At 43.3% G+C, this 20,719-nt stretch overlaps 1 protein-coding gene across 1 annotated transcript in view; it reads right to left on the bottom strand.

Moving 5' to 3' along the window:
- KCNH8 (potassium voltage-gated channel subfamily H member 8) overlaps nucleotides 1-20,719 on the bottom strand; it is a 462,629-nt gene that overhangs the window by 94,572 nt on the left and 347,338 nt on the right. Inside the window, exons 9-11 of the mRNA XM_069582447.1 lie at nucleotides 9,188-9,387; nucleotides 8,085-8,334; nucleotides 292-506 (exon numbers count right to left, since the gene is read on the bottom strand). Coding sequence (XP_069438548.1) covers nucleotides 292-506; nucleotides 8,085-8,334; nucleotides 9,188-9,387 — 665 coding nt within the window. The remainder of the gene's footprint in view (nucleotides 1-291; nucleotides 507-8,084; nucleotides 8,335-9,187; nucleotides 9,388-20,719) is intronic.

Raw genomic sequence — 20,719 nt, 5'->3', positions numbered from 1 at the left:
TGGCTAAATATTGTATGCCCCTGACATTCCTCCTGGTTATAAGCAAATGAAAGCAAACAAGAAAAAAATTAAGGGAACTCCTCCATAAATCCTACTTTTCTAAAATATTGATAACATGCTCCTGGTTTGACTCCTGGCTAATTACCTAATTGCTCAATTAGTGACTGAACAGTCCCAACTTATCTGCTCAGAGACTTTTTGAAGTGAGGTCAGAACATGTTCTTTGCTGTTATAAATGATCTCCAGGCCCCGTGTGTTTGGATCTCAGCAGTAATTAGAAGGGAGACTTACATCACTCTCATGACCTTCTCGAAGGTTGTATGTGAGGTCATGCTGAATGTCTTCCACAAACTTGTGAGCATATTCTGGGTACAGGTCCAGCACTTCAAAGAGTCCTTTGAGGATGATACACTGGAGGTCACAGTAGGTCAGCGCCTTCACATCCGCGTTGGTCTTGATCACTTGGTCCTTGATTGACAGATTGGCTCCAATTAAATCCCCTTTCCCTTGAAACAGTGAGAAAAGAGACACGTTGCTTGAAAGACGTCATTTGATTTACAGGCTTCATTTCTCTAAAATTACGTTCAAAGAGAAGAGCAACCTTTTTCTGGGGCAGGGTTTCTCAGCCTGGGCAGGGTTGAGATTTGGGGCCCCGTCGTTCTGTGCTGGTGGGGGGAGCTCGGGTACAGGGTAGAATGTCCAGGGGCGTCTCACATCACCCACCCCCAGAGATAACAGCCCAAAGTATCTGCAGGCATTGCCAGACGTCCCTTGGCAATCTGAACCACACCCAGTCGAGAACACTCATCTCGAGAATAAAGCCTAGGAGACCCGGAGTTAGAAATTGTAGGTCACACATGGGCTCACGTCAGTCCCCCGAAGGATTTGGTAAATGACTTTAGACAAAGCAGTTGACATTTTTGGTCACAGCTGCTTTAACCATTCAAAGGAAATAATAACGGCTCAGTTTTTCTGAGTGAAAATGCTTCAGGATCTTGAAGTAAGACCATCAAGAGGTATATTAATCATGTTGATTCTAGTACTTTGGACAATAATATACGCATCACCAGCTGCTTTCTAACACACTCAAGTTGTTTTATTTATCTCTGAACATGTCTGCAAGACAGGGGGCGGGTGTGAAGGAGGAGAGTCAAGAGGCAAAGGCAACTCCTGGGCATTGTGGACAATGAGATCTACTACATGGAAATGCAGGACATAGGTCATCATTTCAAAGCTCCGTGACAGTGTGAAAATCCCATTTTCTCCAGCAAAAAAAGAAAGCGAATAAATAAAAACTATGAGCCCTTCCCCTGAGGGGAGAAGGGTCTGATTCTACCTTCTACACACTCTCTCTCACCCCAGCACCTCTGATATTTGTCTGTAACACCTCTGCCCATTGGTCTTAAACTGGGAACCAGCTTACCTCCTTGAGTTTGCTGATTAGATAACACTGGACAATTTCTCTGAATCTTTAAAATCTTGAGCTTGATTTGAATCAGTCTAACCTAGCAGGAAGGTGAGCATAATTGCAAGTGCTGGCAAAGAGCTGATTACAGCGTCAGTTTTATTTTAGAGCCATTAATGCACTCAGCGTCCATGTTAGAAATCAGAAAGAAAACCCATTCAGTTCTCAGACAAACTTAGTTTAAAAGCCGAGGTCATATGACCAAGTTCACAAAGAACGCTGGCCTTGGACTCAAGACTACAGCTCGGGAGTTTCTGCTTTATCTTTGTCCTCAAACATCATCATGCCCGAGCTTTATTTTTTTTTCCAAATGGTCACTTTGATCCATTTTGTAGGGAACCAACAACCAACAATTTGCCAGCCAAAACTCACCAAGCAAATATTATCTTTGGAATGTTGTAGAACAAACTGTCCCAACCATTCTTCATTCAATTAATTTTTAAACTTCTAAATGTTTATCTTTTTATTTTGCTCAGAATTTCTGGAAGCAGTTTCTGGCATGCAGCAGGCTTCAGTAAAAGTCTGTTTTTATTGAACTTGACGTTAAAAAGAGATGTGCCACCTTATCCATAAATATCTGAGACATTCATAAGTATTTGTGGCAGACCAAAAACTCAAATTATTGAATTATTTCTGGTATTATCTTTTTAAAACCTTGAAATTGAACCTATTTGGAAGAAGAAAAAAAGACTAAACTCTACATTTATAGACACTAAGAGAATAAACTGAAGAATTTATTGTTACCATGACTAACTTGGCGATTTCTTTTCTCTTGCATGTTTTGTTAGAAATCTAAATTGCTGCTCAAAAATTCAAGGCTGGGTACTGACGTAAAATGCAAACACCGCCAGGCTGGACTGAAAACGGCAAATGTCCAGGCTTTGTATGCTGCTGCTGAGTCACCCCTGTTCATGACCAGCTCTGCGTGGCCCCGTGGGCTGCAGCCCCCCAGGCTCCTCTGTGCACGGGATTCTCCAGGCAACAAGGCTGGAGTGGGTTGCCATGCCCTCCTCCAGGGGGTCTTCCCCACCCAGGGATCAAACCTGGGTGTCCGGCATTGCAGGCAGATTCTTTACTGCTGAGCCTCTGGGGAAGCCCCAACTTTTGCACACCTGAGGAGAACTTACCTTGACGCACCATGCTGCCATGGTGAGAATTCACATTTTCTACTTGTGTTTGGAAAAACTTTAGGGTTATCCTACTCTCGTACTTTGAGTGCCCACAGAATGGTGATTTCAGCCACAAAGGCCCCAGCGCCTTGCCGACTTGGCATCCTAGAATTCTGGTTTTTTATTTATTGAGTGAATATTTACAGATCACTGACATGTGTGCCAGGCCTTGTGTGGGGCCTAATTTTCACCCTCACTAATTTTACAACTTTGTGGATTACTAGTGAGTAATTACTATCTAGATTTAGAGCCTAGACCTAAGTTTCTTAATCACTCTGGGTTTCAGTATCCTTATTTCTAAAAGAAGGGAAGGTTTTTGTGGTCCCTTACAGTCTCTGTTGGGGCTTCCCAGGTAGCTCAGTTAGTAAAGAATCCACCTGCAATGCAGGAAACCCTAGTTTGACTCCTGGGTTGGGAAGTTCCCCTGGAGAAGAGATAGGCTACCCACTCCAGTATTCTTGGGCTTGCCTGGTGGCGCAGCTGGTAAAGAATCCGCCTGCAATGCAGGAGACCTGGGTTTGATCCCTGGGTTGGGAAGATCCCCTGAGGGGGGAATGGCAACCCACTCCAGTGTTCTTGCCTGGAGGATCCTCATGGACAGTGGAGCCTGGTGGGCTGCCGTCCATGGGGTCGCGAAGAGCTGGACACGCCTGAGTGACTAAGCACAGCACAGCAGCGTAGTCTCTATTACTCAGAATTCTGTTTCTGATATTTACTAATCAGTTATCTTTCCACTGGGTGTGTGTGTGGGGGGGGGGGAAGTTGATGGGAGGCATCTGCAAACCTTCCTAGTTGGAGCCGTAACTTGCATTTAACTCTAATTAGGCAGACTAATGCCATCTGTGAGTACTGCACTTACTGGGGCTTTGTTGTCTTCTTTTAAATCACAGTGAAGCCCTTGGCGGAAAACACAGTTACTGGGACATGAAATGAAGGTGCACAGGCAAACAGATTCTATCCCTGTAACAAATCCCTGCCTCTCTGTCAACTGCATTGGATTAAGAGATGCTTTCAAGAATTGATTGGACAATGGAATTGCTTGAATAAATTTTGGCTTGACAGGTGCTTGGTGATAGGCTTCCCTTATGATATTATGTATTAATTCATTTTGTTGGCAGAGTGAACATGTATTAAATAGCTATATTTAAACAATGTGCTAAAGTTTATCAGAGTCAATATTGATTTATATTGGCCAATTAGACAATATTACCATAGGGAAAGTAAAATAGTTGATCCCCATTGAGATAATGTTAACCACAGAGAGAAAATATTAATAATTTATTATATTTGTTTGGGCTTGGTCCCAATACCACACAGACATGTTTTAGATGGGCCACATGGATTTAAATCACTTTTGAGAGGTACAGGGTACCAGCGAAGTTGTGAAATGTTAACTATGGGAAGCTCAAGTTATGGAGGAAACCAGGGCCAGAGGCACAAGCCAATGGCTTAGACTTCTAGCTGTAGGTATTGGCCACCAGGATTCCCTGGAGGCTCAGACAGTAAAGAGTCCCCCTGCAATGCAGGAGACCCGGGTTTGATCCCTGGGTTGGGAAGATCCCCTGGAGAAGGAAATGTGATGTACTCCAGTATTCTTGCCTGGAAAATCCCATGGATGGAGGAGCCTGGCAGGTTACAGTCCATGGGGTCACAAAGAGTCGGACACAACTGAGCGACTTCATTTTCACTTTCTTTCAGAAGCTTTTTTGAAAGAAGAAAATCTGACGGAATCGTGTATTACAAGCAACAGTATTTACATAGAGGCTGTCAGATTTGCGCCTGCTGTGATGTAATGTCAGGGATAATGCCCTCATATTCCATTCCTGGAGTTGTTGCTAGTTACCAAATTTAAACATTCACCACAGTTATGGAAAAACCCATAATATATACATCTGAAAATGCTGGATCCATTTACTTATATGTATACAAAACCATAAGTCGCTAGAAAAATAACTAAATCCCTGTTATTTTTATTTTGATTAATTATAGTTGTTTTACACTGCTGTGCTGGTTTCAGGGACAGTAGAATGAATCAGTTATACGTGTTCGTATACCCACTCTTTTTTGGATTTCCTTCCCATGTACATCACTACAGAGCACCGAGTAGAGTTTCCTGGGCTGCACAGCAGATCCCCATCAGTATCTATTTTATACATGGCAGTGTGTTCATGTCCCGCCCAGCTCCCGACTCATCCCTCCTTCCCTTTTTACCTGGTAACTGTAAGTTTGTTTTCTACACGGGTGTCTCTGTTTTGTAAATAGGCTCAACTCTACCAGTTTTTTTTTTTTAAGATTCCACATATGAATGATGTCCTGTGATATTTATTTCTCTGCCTGACTTATTTCACTCAGTGTGACAAACTCTGAGTCCATCCGTGTTGATGCAAATGGCACTAAACGCCCTTTTAAAAGAAGATGGTCAGCAGGCAGGCTACAGAACTCACAGCGGTACTAAGGAAACCCGCAGAAAAATATTTTATGATTGGAGCAAGGTTTGTGAAACAAATTTTCAAAGGATTCTCACTTTTAATTTTGAATAGAAAATGATAGAATGACTGGTTTTTAACTTCACCAAGTTGATAAATGGGCAGGAAAGAGTGTTCAATTCTCCTCTTGAAAAACAGACATATATAGACTCTCACCCTCACACAGATAACAAGCTGGCCACACCGAGGCCAGCTGGTTGTTATTTCATTTAGTCACCTTTCCATGCCTTTCTATTAAGGAGAAAACCATGGACTCCCCAGCAGCCCGGTGGCTGAGGCTCCACCCTGCAGGGCAGCAGGTGCCAGTTCCATCCCCGGTCAGGGAGTGAAGATCCCACATGCCTAGTGGCCAAAAAGCCAAAACATGAAAGAGAAGCAATATTGTAACAAATTCAAGAAAGATTTTTTTAATGGTCCAAATCAAAGGAAAAAAAGAGAAAAGTATAGGGGTGAATCAAGAGTTGAGTCCAAACTTTGGAAGGCAAGCCCCACCTCTCCTCTGATTAAGAGGTCAACGGAGGAAGTCATCAGGAAGCAGTGGAAAGCACACTGGTGTTTCACCCCTAGCTGCCCTCATCTCTGCACCTCCAACTGGGGTCATCACAGCAACCTAATAGGGCTGCAAGACTGGAATTGCATAGTGGACACATTACACTCTGCTCATGTCAGGGAAGCAATCAGTATTATTCTGTTCCGAAACAGAACCCATCCTGAAGCTTATAGTGAAAATCAACTGACAGCATACTCACAATGGTCAAATAGACTAAAAGGGATTGTTTAAAACATAGAGAACAGACTTCTGGACACGGGGAGAGGGGAGAGGGTGAGATGTATGGAGAGAGTAACATGGAAACTTATAATACCATGTGTAAATAGACAGCCAGTGGGAATTTGCTGTAGGTCTCAGGAAACTCAAACAGGGGCCCTGTGTCAACCTAGAGGGGTGGGATGGGGAGGGAGGTGGGAGGGGGGTTCAACAGGGAGGGTATATACTGCCCTTGTATACCTGTGGCTGATTCATGTTGAGGTTTGACAGAAAACAACCAAATTCTGAAAAGCAATTAACTTTCAGTTCAGTTCAGTTCAGTTCAGTTGCTCAGTCGTGTCCAAATCTTTGCGACCCCATGAGGGAGGCACGCCAGGCCTCCCTGTCCATCACCATCTCCCAGAGTTCACTCAGACTCGCGTTCATCGAGTCCGTGCTGCCATCCAGCCACCTCATCCTTTGTTGTTCCCTTCTCCTCCTGCCCCCAAGCCCTCCCAGCATCAGAGTCTTCTCCAATGAGTCAACTCTTCGCATGAGGTGGCCACAGTACTGGAGTTTCAGCTTTAGCATCCTTCCTTCCAAAGAAATCCCAGGGCTGATCTCCTTCAGAATGGACTGGTTGGATCTCCTTGCAGTCCAAGGGACCTCAAGAGTCTTCTCCAACACCACAGTTCAAAAGCATCAATTCTTCGGCACTCAGCCTTCCTCACAGTCCAACTCTCACATCCATACATGACCACAGGAAAAACCGTAGCCTTGACTAGACGGACCTTAGTCGGCAAGGTAATGTCTCTGCTTTTGAATATACTATCTAGGTTGCTCATAACTTTCCTTCCAAGGAGTAAGCGTCTTTTAATTTCATGGCTGCAGTCACCATCTGCAGTGACTTTGGAACCCAAAGAAATAAAGTCTGACACTGTTTTCACTGTTTCCCTGTCTATTTCCCATGAAGTGATGGGACCAGATGCCATGAGCTTAGATCTCTAGTCTTTCCCATTCTGTTGTTTTCCTCTATTAAATAAATTAATTTTTAAAAAGCATTGTTTAGAGGGGGAAAGTGTACTGGATAGAGCATCTGAAGACCTAGGTTAGCTTTGACCTTGGGAAAAAAAAATACTTACATCTGTCTCTTTGTGTTAGGAAAACTTAATGAAGGTCCCATATGTGAAAATATTTTATAAAGGATTAAGACGTAAAATTAGGTTCTTGAACATGGAAATTAAAAAAAAAATGCTGCATTAGCCACTTTTCATTAACAAATTCTAAACATTGGTGTTCTGTTCTTGTCTGGAGAATGCCAGGGACAGAGGAACCTGGTGGACTGCCATCTGTGGGGTCACACAGAGTCGGACACAACTGAAGCGACTTAGCAGCAGCAGCAGCAGCAACTGGCGTTCAAAATATATTGTTTACCTGTTTACCTGATTCATTCATAGGCCCTCAAGAAATATGAGTTGAAAAAATAAACAAATGAAAATGATTTTTAAAAGAGGTACACTTAAAATTGTATCAATAGATAGGAGCTTTTCTACATTAACCCTGCATATCATCTGTTGTTAGCTGACCTTTACATTTCAATAAACACTGCATCTTAATAGTTGGAGTCAACTTTGTGATACAAAATCTTCCCAAAGTGTCCTGTGGGTTTTCTTTGAGGGAGGAAAATTAGCCTGTCATCACCGTGACAGTATTGCATTATTGATTGCTGCGAGAGCTTATTCTCAATATGCATTCATTTTTGTGCTATTTCTAGCACAGATAAAACAATTTCCAATGTTCTTCTCTGAATGGATTCTCCACAAAAATGCAGGAACACTCTTAAAACAGGAGCTATTTCACCAAGAGGCAATGCACGTCACCGTTCATAACCTGGCTTTAGGAATCAATCAGGACTGTGTTCATTCTCTTGCCATGTTTTGGGGAGAAATTAAGTCAACTATTATTTATTTACTAGTAAAATAGGGGCAATATTTATTAAAAATGGCTTTTTGTAAGAGTCAAAACAGGTGTTGCATACAACCGCACAGTGCAAACTCAGTATAACAGCAGTAATAATAACTTGGCAGATTAAACCCCTGTCCTGAATCGACATACTCTTCCCTCACTTTCCTCCTCTCAGTCACAAGTTCTCCCCTCTTTTAATCTCCTTAATTCATGCTTCAGAGTAGAATTTCATGGGGCTTTTCAACAAGACCTACCGAGAATGGCCAGCACCGTGCTGTCTTTAAGAACCTCCATGGAGCCCGAGCACACGAAGTAGATGGCCTGCAAAGCGTCCCCCTGGCGCAGCAGGTACTCCCCGGGGGCGCAGAAGGAGGTTTTGATGTGCAGAGACAGCGACCGCAGGCAGCCCCGGCTGGCGCACTCGAACAGGGACAGCTGCAAGATCTCCTTGTTCAGGTGCATGGTGATGTCGGAGCGGAGCTCGTCCGGAAAGTCCTTCAAAAGCTGCCAGAGAAGGTGAAAGAAGGAGTCGAGCTGGGGAGCAGTGCTGTGTAGCCGGCAGGCTGTAAGACCACAGGGACCTTTCCCCACTGTTTGACCAGTCAGAGGACAGAAGAGGAAGCTACATGTACAAATAACCCTGGGTTTCTGTGACTGACCCTGGCTGTGTGCTCCTGAATAGTCAGCTATTCATAAGTCTGGAGAAAGACGATAAGTTACTGTAAGACTCTAGAATGAAACACATTGTTACTTGTGGCCTGCTTCTCACAAAGACACTTGACTCGGGAAGGAAGATACGGAGTTTAGGCCCTTTAGAGTCTCCCTGGCTGTCCTGATCATCTGAAGAGAGGAAAAACCAAATAAGCACTTAAAAATATTGATGACTGGCTTTGTTGACAGGTTGATGGGATGGCTGCTTGACCTATAGGATACCAACAGTGGTGGTCGAGGGTGTTTCTGGAAGTCCAAACATAACATGTTTGCAGAAAATGCATTTTTTTACTTTGTTGGTTTTGAAGGTAAACATTAGCTTGATTAATCTAATAGTCCATGATTATACCATTCAACTGTCATAAGAATTGGTTCCTTCAAAGAGGGTCATCTCACATGAAAATATGCCTACATGACTGACCGAAGTAGCAAGCTACTGTGAAACACTGGCCAACCCACAGCGACATCATGGAAGCGTAAGCAAGACCAGGCAAAAGAACCCCTGTGGGGGCACGAGAGGCTGAACGTAGAGAGATGAAGACGTTGGCAGTGTGTGCTTCAGTCCTTAGACCTGCACTGAAGCCCTTGTTTTCACCTGGATATGTGCTTTCTGCCTGAAAACGTCAACAGGAGAAATTCACATTACCTCATTGGAATCTATTCCATTGTTGACTGACCAGGTTGTCTGGAAATACTCCAGCATCCTCTGCTTGAGCTGCTGGGGCAGGTGATGGACGCGGATGAAGTCCTTCAGATCCTTGGTTCTGGTGTGATAGAGGGACCACCTGGAGTACATTCTCTGGATGATCGCCGTCACGTTTCCGAACACCAGGGCGTGCATCAAGGCTGAGGAGACAACGCCACACGTCACGGGGGCTGGGGGGGCTGCCTCCTCCCCTACAAACGTGCAGGCTATAGATCGGGATCAGAGGAGCGCGGCTGCGTGGCCGCTGTGTCACAGCCACTTTAAGTGAAAATCATGGAATTTTATTAAGATAAAGGCTGTAAGTTGAAGCTGATTTAGCCAGATATTTTATAGTGAGCTTGCTTTTCAGCACATTGAGTCTTTGTATGCTTGATATCATATTCCTTGACTAGACAATTTTCAAAGAGACAAGAAACTATGGTTTAAAACATTTTAATCTGTGAGCAAAGGGCACTTAAGCTTTGTCTGCTCATACATGGTGAAGAGGAGAGAGTTGTTTATAAAATGGATTCTAGCACAGCATGCAGGTATCATGACTCCCTGATACAGTAAGTTAACTGAGATAGTTAACCCATTTACTGGTGACACTTAGTACCTGAATGGAATACCACTTACCTTGGCACATATGGGATTTCTCCTCCTTAAATATCTTGTAATTTGCTTAATTAACTTCATGAATGATGATTCACATTGAACAAATTATTTTAAAAGGATGTCAGTGATCTTAGATGCTGATAATAATAGAATTAATTTAAAATATATATATATTTTTTCTTTTTGGCCTTACCACACAGCATGTGGGATCTGAGTTCCCCCTACCAGGGGCTGAACTTGCGCCCCCTGCAGGGGAAGCACAGACTTAACCACTGGCCTCCAGGGAAGTCCCAGGAGAAGTTATTATTGAAAGAAGCCTGGACTATGGTAGTTCCTCAGCAAGTATCAGCGAGGTGAATTAATAAACCCGTGCTAATGATCATGTTTCTACCTGTATTAGAAGACTATTGACAAGCCTTCACTCAGCCATAAACGAGTCTGACCCTATCTACCCAACTCTGAGAGTAACACACGCCGAGAGTGTACACACGTTCACTTAGACTATGGCACTGCTATTCTGATACAGGCATTTTGCTGCAGCCACTTTGCCATGGGATGCATCCCGATTTAGTCATTTCAATTCCATGTGGCTTGATCAGAATAAAAATATCTTTTGAAAAACACTCAATAATATGAAAAATAGACCCCCTTTGACCCACACTTAATCTGTTGGCCACCATTCTGGTTACGGCAAAAACTTTTATTTTGCACTCTATTCAACATCTGTATTACTCTAACAGTTGGGTATAGTCGTGTAGAGTTGCGTGTGTGCTAAGTTGCTTTAGTCATGTCTGACTCTGTGTGACCCTATGGACTGTAGCCCACCAGGCTCCTCTGTCCATGGGATTCTCCAGGCAAGAACACTGGAGTGGGTTGCCATGCCCTCCTCCAGGGGATCTTCCAGACCCAGGGACTGAACCCACGTCTCTCATGTCTCCTGCACTAACAGGCCAGTTCTGTACCGCTAGCAGCACCTGGGAAGCCCATAGTTGTGTAGGTATGATGAAACTATTTTAATAATTTCATAGAATAAGCTATCAAGTTAGGGCCTTATAGTTTTATTACAATAACAATTACATTTCAAAAGTAAGTCTATAATAAAACACTGGGTTAACCTTTATGAGAATATTAGTCTCTTCCCCAAAGCCATCATTTGACATTAGTTTTAAGATATTAAATGTGACACATTTATATTAATAAAGACTCCAAAAAAGATGTTAGAAATATAATTGAGGATTTCTTGGACAATCTGAACCCCAGCTCTCTAGTTGCTTTAATTTTAAGAGCAATAGATATTAGAAAATTTGAGACCATTCAAGGAACAAAGAATCAACAGAGAAAATCAGGAGCTGTGCGTCGAGCCCTTGCTGCCTTTCTGAGAAGAGCCAGATGGTCCATGAATATGTGACTCCTATTTTAATGAGATTTCTTGGTCAGATAGTATTTTTTTTAAACTGGAGTATACTTGCTTTACAAGGTTGCTTTAGCTACTGTACAGCAAAGCAAATCGGCTGTGTATGCACATATCTCTCCTCTTTTTGGGATTTCCTTCCCATTTAGGTCACCACCAAGCACTGAGCAGAGTCCTCTGAGCTACAGTTTCTCAGGAGTTATCTGTTTTATGCATTAGTTCAGTTCAGTTCAGTTCAGTTCAGTCGCTCAGTCATGTCTGACTCTTTGTGACCCCATGAATTGCAGCACACCAGGCCTCCCTGTCCATCACCATCTCCCGGAGTTCACTGACTCACGTCCATTGAGTCCGTGATGCCATCCAGCCATCTCATCCTTGGTCGTCCCCTTCTCCTGTCCCCAATCCCTTCCAGCATCAGAGTCTTTTCCAAGGAGTCAACTCCTCTCATGAGGTGGCCAAAGCATAGCAGTGTATATATGTCAATTTCAGCCTCTCAGTTCATCCCCCTCCCCCTCCTTGGAGTCCATACATTCGTTCTCTGTGTCTCTATTTCTGCTTTGCAAATATAGGTTCATTAGGACCTAATGTTTCTAGAGGCCACACGTATGCATTAATATATGGCATTTGTTTTCCTCTTTCTGACTCACTTCATCCCTGCCTCCTCATTGAGACTTTCGCTCCCTAAAGCACCACCAGAGTGTAATGAGAGATCAGGCTTTGTGACCAGAATTCCAGAGTGGGTGGGGCCTGGGGATGGGATTTGTCTTACAGAAGTAGAGTGTGCAGACAGACTCCACTTCCCAGGAGCTGCACGCTCTGGGGCGGGATCAGGAATCTCAAAGTCAGAACAGATGTGAGGTTTCGGCCCTAAACAGTAGCTGCTGGTCTAACAGTGGGAATGGCCTGGTGGCACCACCAGTAGGGAGCCCAAGAAGGCCTCGGACCCACCTGGGTTTGTGGAACTGGGAGAAAGAATGAGGTGCTCCCGTATTTGTGGGCAAATCAACTGTCTGTTCAGATTTCAGCATCAATCCCTGTGGAACTGGCCAGGAGGTAAGACACTCAGGGAAGGGAGCAGCTTCCTATTCCAGTATTCTTGCCTGGATAATCCCGAGAACAGAGGAGCCTGGCGGGCTATGGTCCATGGGGTCACAAAGAGTCAGACATGACTGAGCAGTTAAGCATGCAAGAAACTCAGGGGTTGGGTGAAATCACTAACTTCAGCAAGTTTTAGTTAAAAAAAAAAAAGACTAAAAATGTCTGTTTTGTCTGTTAAGACCTGTCAAAACATTTCTGTGCCAAAATCCCAATGTCTAAGGAATTATGTTAAAAATTTCTTAGCATCAAATCAATAAATCAGTGTAAATGTGTCAACCTGTTATTATATCCATCCTTCTGAATATTTCAAGATAGCCCCAACTCGAATTCTTTCTTGTCCCTACATTTATCAGAAATCAACCTCTGTCATACTAACTTCCAGCTAATCTAACACTGGACTTAAAACTCTTGATCAGGTTAAACATTACCATTTCTCTATGGAAAATGTGGCCACCAAGCTACTAAAGTCAGCCCATATTAACAAGAAAGGTCTCAATATTTTGGAGAAGTGACTAGAATAGAGTTAAACTTAAGGTCTATATACAGGAGGCAATATAATATTGCAGAGGAAATATGGATGTTGGAATCAGACCACACTGGATTTGAATCCTGGTTATACCACCTCCTAATTTTGTAAATCAGACAAGATATACAATTCCCTTGCATGGTGTCTTTATATTTAAAATGGGCATATTGTACCTTATTGACAGGATTTTCCTATCAATAAGGATTTAAAGTGTTAATATATGTTTTTAAAAAGTGCTTGATGTATGTGAAAAACAGTGGGTGCTCAATTTACGTTGGATTTTCCATCAAAGTGAAAAGTGCTATGCATTTTCAGCTTGCTCTGCTGCTGCTGCTAAGTCATTTCAGTCGTGTCCGACTCTGTGCGACCCCACAGACGGCAGGCCCTCAGGCTCCACTGCCCCTGGGATTCTCCAGGCAGGAACACTGGAGTGGGTTGCCATTTCCTTCTCCAATGCATGAAAGTGAAAAGTCAAAGTGAAGTCGCTCAGTCATGTCCGACTCCTAGCGACCCCATGGACTGCAGCCTACCAGGCTCCCCCATCCCTGGGATTCTCCAGGCAGGAACACTGGAGTGGGTTGCCATTTCTTTCTCCAATGCATGAAAGTGAAAAGTGAAAGTGAAGTCGCTCAGTCATGTCCGACTCCTAGCGACCCCATGGACTGCAGCCTACCAGGCTCCTCTGTCCATGGGGTTTTCCAGGCAACAGTAGTGGTATACAATTGTGGGAAGAAACCCAGATTTAAGGTTTTCCAGCAACCTGTCAAATAATTAAGAATGGTTGTTTGTGTAAATAACTTCTTGATGGAAGAAATTCAAGAAATAGTTAAGAAACGCCTGCCACATGCCAGCATACATAGGTGTATATTCTTTCTAAAAGTTCAAAGATGAAATGTCGCTCAAAGGATTAAAACTATCCCAAGAAAAACACATATTGCTTAACAACTAAATGTTGAATGGTTATTTCCCTGGCGGCTCAGATGGTGAAGCGTCTGTCTGCAAAGCGGGAGACCCAGTTCCATCCCTGGGTCTGGGAGATCCCCTGGAGAAGGAAATGGCAATCCACTCCAGTACTATTGCCTGGAAAATCCCATGCACAGAGGAGCCTGGTAGGCTATAGTCCATGGGGTCAGAAAGAGTCAGACACGACTGAGTGACTTCACTTATTCTGATCCTTAAATATTTTATTTGCATGAGGAGATCTCTATTTATGATAAACACTCAGCAAAGGAAAGAACTGATTCTGCTCCAAGTCCAAGGAGCTAAACATCAATTTCAGGCTGTGTTAATACATTAATGGGTGCAGTGTTTGGAAGCCCCACCATCTGTAAAAGTATGTAGTAATGGTCTTTTGTGGCAATTAAACTGAGTATGGAGGACAATTTTATTTCATTTATTAATACTACTTTCCTTATTATGTGTGTGATTTTAACTTTGCTTTGCTTAATTATAATGGGTGTAAAGCACTTAAAGTAAGAGAAGTAATATGTTCAGATCATGTAGCATCCTAACTGTACATTATCAATAAAATAATTGTAGTATTCACATGTGTTGTTGGAAAGTAAGTACTGCATGTCAGAGTCATCATAATTTCAAAGTCTCATGTTAGCATAGGAAGTGAATGAGTAAAAGTCGCTCTTTGTGACCCCAAGGATTATACAGTCCATAGAGTTCTTCAGGCCAGAATACTGAAATGAGTAGCTGCCAGGAGCCAGCACGGGAGATCCCACCCATGACAAGGTCACGCGAAGGAAACCTGACAAGCAAGGCTTCAGGACTCAAGGGACTCCCTGGGCCGATCCCACCCGTGACAAGGTCATGTGGAAGAGACCTGATGAGCAAGGCAGATCAGGACTCGAGGGACCTCCTGGACCTGCTCGAACATCTACCCCAAACTAGAATCTGCCTGTCTACTGTTTACTATATTATGCCTTTCACCAACCCCTCTGACACCAACGGGGGGCTATCCCCGCCCACCTTTCTCTGAAGAAAATCAGCTTAGAGCTCTAGTTAATAAATCTCCTGGGCATAATAGGAGTGTTTCAATTGAGACCCCTCTGATGGCTCTCTAACTTGCCTGACAGGTTTATCTGGACTTTTACAAATATGCTTGTGATTGTTTATAGCCTCCCAACTGCGAGAGGCACGGGAAGCTTAAATAAAGCCTTTCGCGGAGTCAAAATTATTAGAATGGTACTGGTGAAGGGTCTCATTGTTGAGCCAAAGTTTGCTGCCAAGTTTTCATATTGTGTGCATTAATTAACATAGTTGATATATAGAAATATAAGTAGTGGCCTTGATATTAACAACACTAAGCCTTGAGTTAATAAGTTCTTTCCCTGTTATAGCCCACTGCACCTTTGCCCTATAGGAATGCAACTTTATTAAGTGCTTTCGGAGAATGGCACCTGACTTTAGAAAAAACACTTTTAGAGAAAATAAGCTTTCTGGTTAACTAACCTTTATCAGAAGAAAGAGTTGTAAAATGTTAGCAGGCCTCCTGGCCAGAAGATGATGTAAATCCCCTAAGACCTGTGTGTACAGATGGGCATGCAGAAAGAAAGCCTGGTCTCGATAGGGGTCAGGGCTGCTGACCCTGTGTGACTCTGCATCTTCCATTATTCTCTATGTGCGGCTTAAGGTATATAAGCTCCTCTGGAGAATAAAGTTGCGGGGCCTTGCTCACCGCAGCTTGGTCTCCCTGTGTCATTCTTTCTTTCTTTTCAGGCTGACTCCCTGGAGAGCAGGGGCCCTCTGAGTTCTCTTCTCTGCCCAGGCTTCTAAGACTCACTTGAGAAGGTGCCCAAGGAGGGGCACCTTCCGCGATTCGAGAGGGCGCCTGTGGCCTACGTGAACAGTGCAAGCCCCATGCTGGGGCTTTATTGGTTTTCTGCGTAAACCACGGAATATCAGCCTCTTACTCTCCTCTATTTTCTTAACTATAACATCCTTTTCTTATCTCTCTATCAATCTCTCAGTTGCCGACACCGTCATGCTTTGGATATCTCTGGATCCTGCCGGGGCTGGGCCCCGGTAGGTAGCCTTTCCCTTCTCCAGGGGATCTTCCCAACCCAGGGATCGAACCCAGGTCTCCCACATTGCAGGCAGATTCTTCACCAGCTGACCAGCTGAGGCACAGGGGAAGCCCAGTGTATGTCTGAATCATCATAATTTCAAAGCCTCATTTAGCATAGGAAAATACTTCTAATTTAAGTAGTTAAAAAGTAAAACCTAGCTCTCATAGTCTCTCAGTTTCCAAAGCTATTGCTTCTCTGCCATGGGTGATCATTTTCACCCTGGTGAAGTTTGTGTGTAACCGTCAGGCTAAATCATTCCATCTGCTGTCAAACTTCGACAGAAGAACTTCCATATCCAGGTCAGTCTGGAAACGATCCTTTGCTTTTCCTTTTATTCCCAGCAAATTTGATGTGTATAATTCTTAAAGTAGCATGCTAGGCCTGCTGCTGAGTATGTGGGAGGCTCTTTTGCATTGTGTAGGAGTTTTGTATAGAACATATTTTGTAAAATATCATCATAATATCAGGTCTTTGGAGGACATTCAACAATCGGGATCCGAGAAGAAAATAAACAGGCCTTGAGTGAAAGTGAGTTCTTACAGGCTGCCTGGCTTTCTCTTTCCTTTTTCATCTTTCCTTTCCTGTCCCCCTCTCTTCCCCCGCTCCTCTCCCCCTCCTCTCTCCCTTCCTCTCCGCCAGCTCTCTGTCTGGATTTGGAGCAACCTTGCTATCCTGAGATGCAACGTCAATTCTGGTTCCTTTAGTCAGCTACTTTGCAGTGAGTCCACAGTGGGTCTAGGCGCTCCTGGTATAAAAGCAGCCTAGAGTTCAGGCTCTGGGGTACTTCAGCTGCCCTGCTCCTCACTCTTGCCTACTTATTGCCCTGGAATTTTCCAGTCCTTGCTATAAGTACACGGCTTGTGGGCTGCAGTTGGCAGAGAAATCAGAAAGTGAGATCAACTTCCTAAATGATGAACTGAAATGGCAGTGTAAAGGTACCTTAAAAACAGCAAACTTCTGGGTCTAATAAAACCACTTCAGGGTAGTAAATATAGGATAAGAGGACCCAAGGACGCCTTAGCTGTGGAGTTTAACTCCACATTTTCCATGACAACGATGCCATATTTGAACTAGACATGTTCTCAGTGAGGAGTCCTCTTCATTTGGAAGCTTTGTCTAACCTACAAGGCTGAGCTAATGGTCCCAATGCTTGTGGTTCACTCACTAGGGTACTATTAAGTAGCCACTAATAAACAGAAGAATTTTAAAAGACATGGCAAAATGTTCTCAAGATATTCTGTTTGGTGACAAAAATGATATGTGAAATTGATATAAATCTTTCAGAAAATAAGGATGCAAATGTATAAAAAGACTATAAAGAATATCTTTTTGGAGATGGGATTATATGTGCTTTTACTTTTTATGTGGATTTTTCCGGTTCTTTCAAAATGTGCATTATGAAGCGAAAATGGAAAAATAAAGACCATCATCTGCCTAAGTACCTATTTCCATTACTCCACTGTGAACTCCTCAAAGGAAAGCATCCTATCTTAGTCATCTTTGTTTCCCTAGCATCTAGCACACTGCCCAGAATAATTTTAGTATGTCATAAATATTTATGGAACTGAAATGAACCTCTGCACTTTGATAGTTTCTTTAAAAAGTTTTATAATCACACCAAAGTAGCTTAGAAAATTTGTGAGCAGTTTGGTCCCAAGCCTGTCCCAGCATCCTGATCCCAATCCCCAAAGGCAGTCTCTGCAAATTGTTTCCTTTAGGTCTTGTAATTATGAATGTCGTAGACTGTGCCATTTCGCCTCCATTGATTAACTTGTCATATTAAGACGAAACCTAGAAAGCAACTTGACACGAATGGTCACTGCTCTCAGCTCACTGCTATCCCCTTTCTCACCCCATACTATATAGTTGCATTATCATTTCTAGGTCACCTGTTATACTTTTGGAAGATAAAATTAATACCAAAGACCCACACTGAGGAAATTACACATGTACTAAGTGTAGAGCTCATAGAGATTTCTCGGAGTGAACAGACCTATGGGATCCCCTCAGATGAACAGCTGGCATCTTATCAGCATTCCAGACTCCCTGGATTCAGCTCATAGTCACTAACCAGCACCCTCACCAAGGTAACCACAGTTATAAATCATATTGCAATCAATAAGTTTTGCCTACTCTTTAACTTCCCTTAAGCAAAATCCTACAATAACTACTTATTTGTGTCTGTTTGCTCTGCTCAGCATTGTGTTCATAAGATTTACCCTTGTGGTCACATGACATAGCAGTCCATTCATCCTCATTACTGCATGGTTCTCTACTGAACAATCACCTCACAGTTTACATACTTATTCTCCTATGAATGGGCACCTCCACTTTGCAATTTTCTCAGTAACGCTTCTACATATATGTTGATGATGTGTCTATATATGATTTTTTCCTGGATATACCTGCACAAATGGAATTGCTGAGTCACAGAAAATAGGCATGTTCAGAGTTGGTAAATGCTGATGACTCGTACCAACTGACACACTTTAGAGAAGAAGTCAAGCTGCCCCATATCCTCGCAAACTCTTAGGGCGGTCAGTGTTTTTAAGTATACCGTTCTGATGGATGTGGATGCCATCTAATTTTGATCTTAATTTGTATATCCGAGATGAATGAAGCTGGGCAACGTTTTTAACATGTCCATTGTTTATTCTGGTATGGAAATCTATGTTTCAATTGCTTAAAAACCTTTAACACATTTTTTAGTTGTCTGACCTTACTGATTTGTAAGAGTTCTTCATATAATAGATGAGTCTCCTGTCAGGCACACGTTTGTTTTTGCCAATAACTTCTATCCTGTGGCTTTTTGCCTCTTCACATTCTGAATAATATCGTTTGATAATTAGAAAAGGCTTCCTGTGTGGTTCAGCTGGTAAGGAATCTGCTTGCAATGTGGGAGACCTGGGCTTGATCCCTGGAGTGGGAAATCCCCTGGAGAAGGGAAAGGCTACCCACTCCAGAATTCTGGCCTGGAGAATCTCGTGGACTGTATAGTCCACAGTGTCGCAAAGAGTGGGACACGACTGAGCGACTTTCACTGGATAAACAGAAGCTCTGAATTTCAATTCTCACACTTACTTTCGTGGATAAGGCTTTTTGTGTCATGCTTAAGAAATCTTTGCCAAACCCAAGGTCATGAGAATACTCTCCTATGCTGTCTTTTGGAAATGAATCATCCAGGGAGACACATGACAAAGCAACAGCACAAGGGAAGCCCCTTTATTGAGAAGGGGTGCCCATCTGGAGAGCAGCAGGGTCTTTAATCCAACGTCTGAGGTCAGGGGCGGCAGCCGAGAGGACCAACCCCAGGTCCAAGGAGCGGCAGCTGAAGGCACAGGAGGGCCGAAAGGAGCTACTCCAACTTCAAGGTCAGGAGGGGCGACCTCGTCCAAGGTAAGGAGCAGTGGCTGCACTTTGCTGGAGCAGCCGTGAAGAGATACCCTACGTCCAAGGTAAGAGAAACCCAATTAAGACGGTAGGTGTGGTGAGAGGGCATCGGAGGGCAGACACACTGAAACCACAATCACAGAAAACTACCCAATCTGATCACATGGGCCACAGCCTCGTCTAATTCAATGAAACTAAGCCACGCCCTGCGGGCCACCCAAGACGGGCGGGTCATGGTGGAGAGGTCTGACAGAACGTGGTCCACTGGAAAAGGGAATAGAAAGCCACTTCAGTATTCTTGCCTTGAGAACCCCATGAACAGTATGAAGAGGCAAATGACAGGATACTGAAAGATGATCTCCCCAGGTCAGTAGGTGCCCAATATGCTACTGGAGATCAGTGGAGAAATAACTCCAGAAAGAATCAAGGGATGGAGCCAAAGCAAAACCAATACCAAGCTGTGGATGTGACTGGTGATAGAAGCAAGATCCTATGCTGTAAAGAGCAATATTGCATAGGAACCTGGAATGTCAGGTCCATGAATCAAGGTAAATTGGAAGTGGTCAAACAGGAGATGGCAAGGGTGAACGTCGACATTCTAGGAATCAGCAAACTAAAATGGACTGGAATGGGTGAATTTAACTCAGATGACCATTATATCTACTACTGCGGGCAGGAATCCCTCAGAAGAAATGGAGTAGCCATCATGGTTAACAAAAGAGTCCGAAATGCAGTACGTGGATGCAATCTCAAAAATGACAGAATGATCTCTGTTCCTCTCCAAGGCAAACCATTCAATATCATGGTGATCCAAGCCTATGCCCCAACCAGTAATGCTGAAGAAGCTGAAGTTGAACAGTTCTATGAAGACCTACAAGACCTTTTAGAACTAACACCCAAAAAAGATGTCCTCTCCATTATAGGGGACTGGAATGCTAAAGTAGGAAGTCAAGAAAAACCTGGAGTAACAGGCAAATTTGGCCTTGGAATGTGGAATGAAGCAGGGCAAAGGCTAATAGAGTTTTGCCAAGAGAATGCACTGGTCATAGCAAACACCCTCTTCCAACAACACAAGAGAAGACTCTACACATGGACATCACCAGATGGTCAACAGCAAAATCAGATTGATTATATTCTTTGCAGCCCAAAGATGGAGAGGCTCTATACAGTCAACAAAAACAAGACCAGGAGCTGACTGTGGCTCAGATCATGAACACCTTATTACCAAATTCAGACTGAAATTGAAGAAAGTAGGGAAACCAGCTAGACCATTCAGGTATGACCTAAATCAAATCCCTTATGATTATACAGTGGAAGTGAGAAATAGATTTAAGGGCCTAGATCTGATAGATAGAGTGCCTGATGAACTATGGAAT

This window comes from Ovis canadensis, chromosome 1 (assembly GCF_042477335.2).
Source record: "Ovis canadensis isolate MfBH-ARS-UI-01 breed Bighorn chromosome 1, ARS-UI_OviCan_v2, whole genome shotgun sequence".
Taxonomy (NCBI): domain Eukaryota; kingdom Metazoa; phylum Chordata; class Mammalia; order Artiodactyla; family Bovidae; genus Ovis; species Ovis canadensis.
This window is presented reverse-complemented; position numbering and strand designations above follow the sequence as displayed.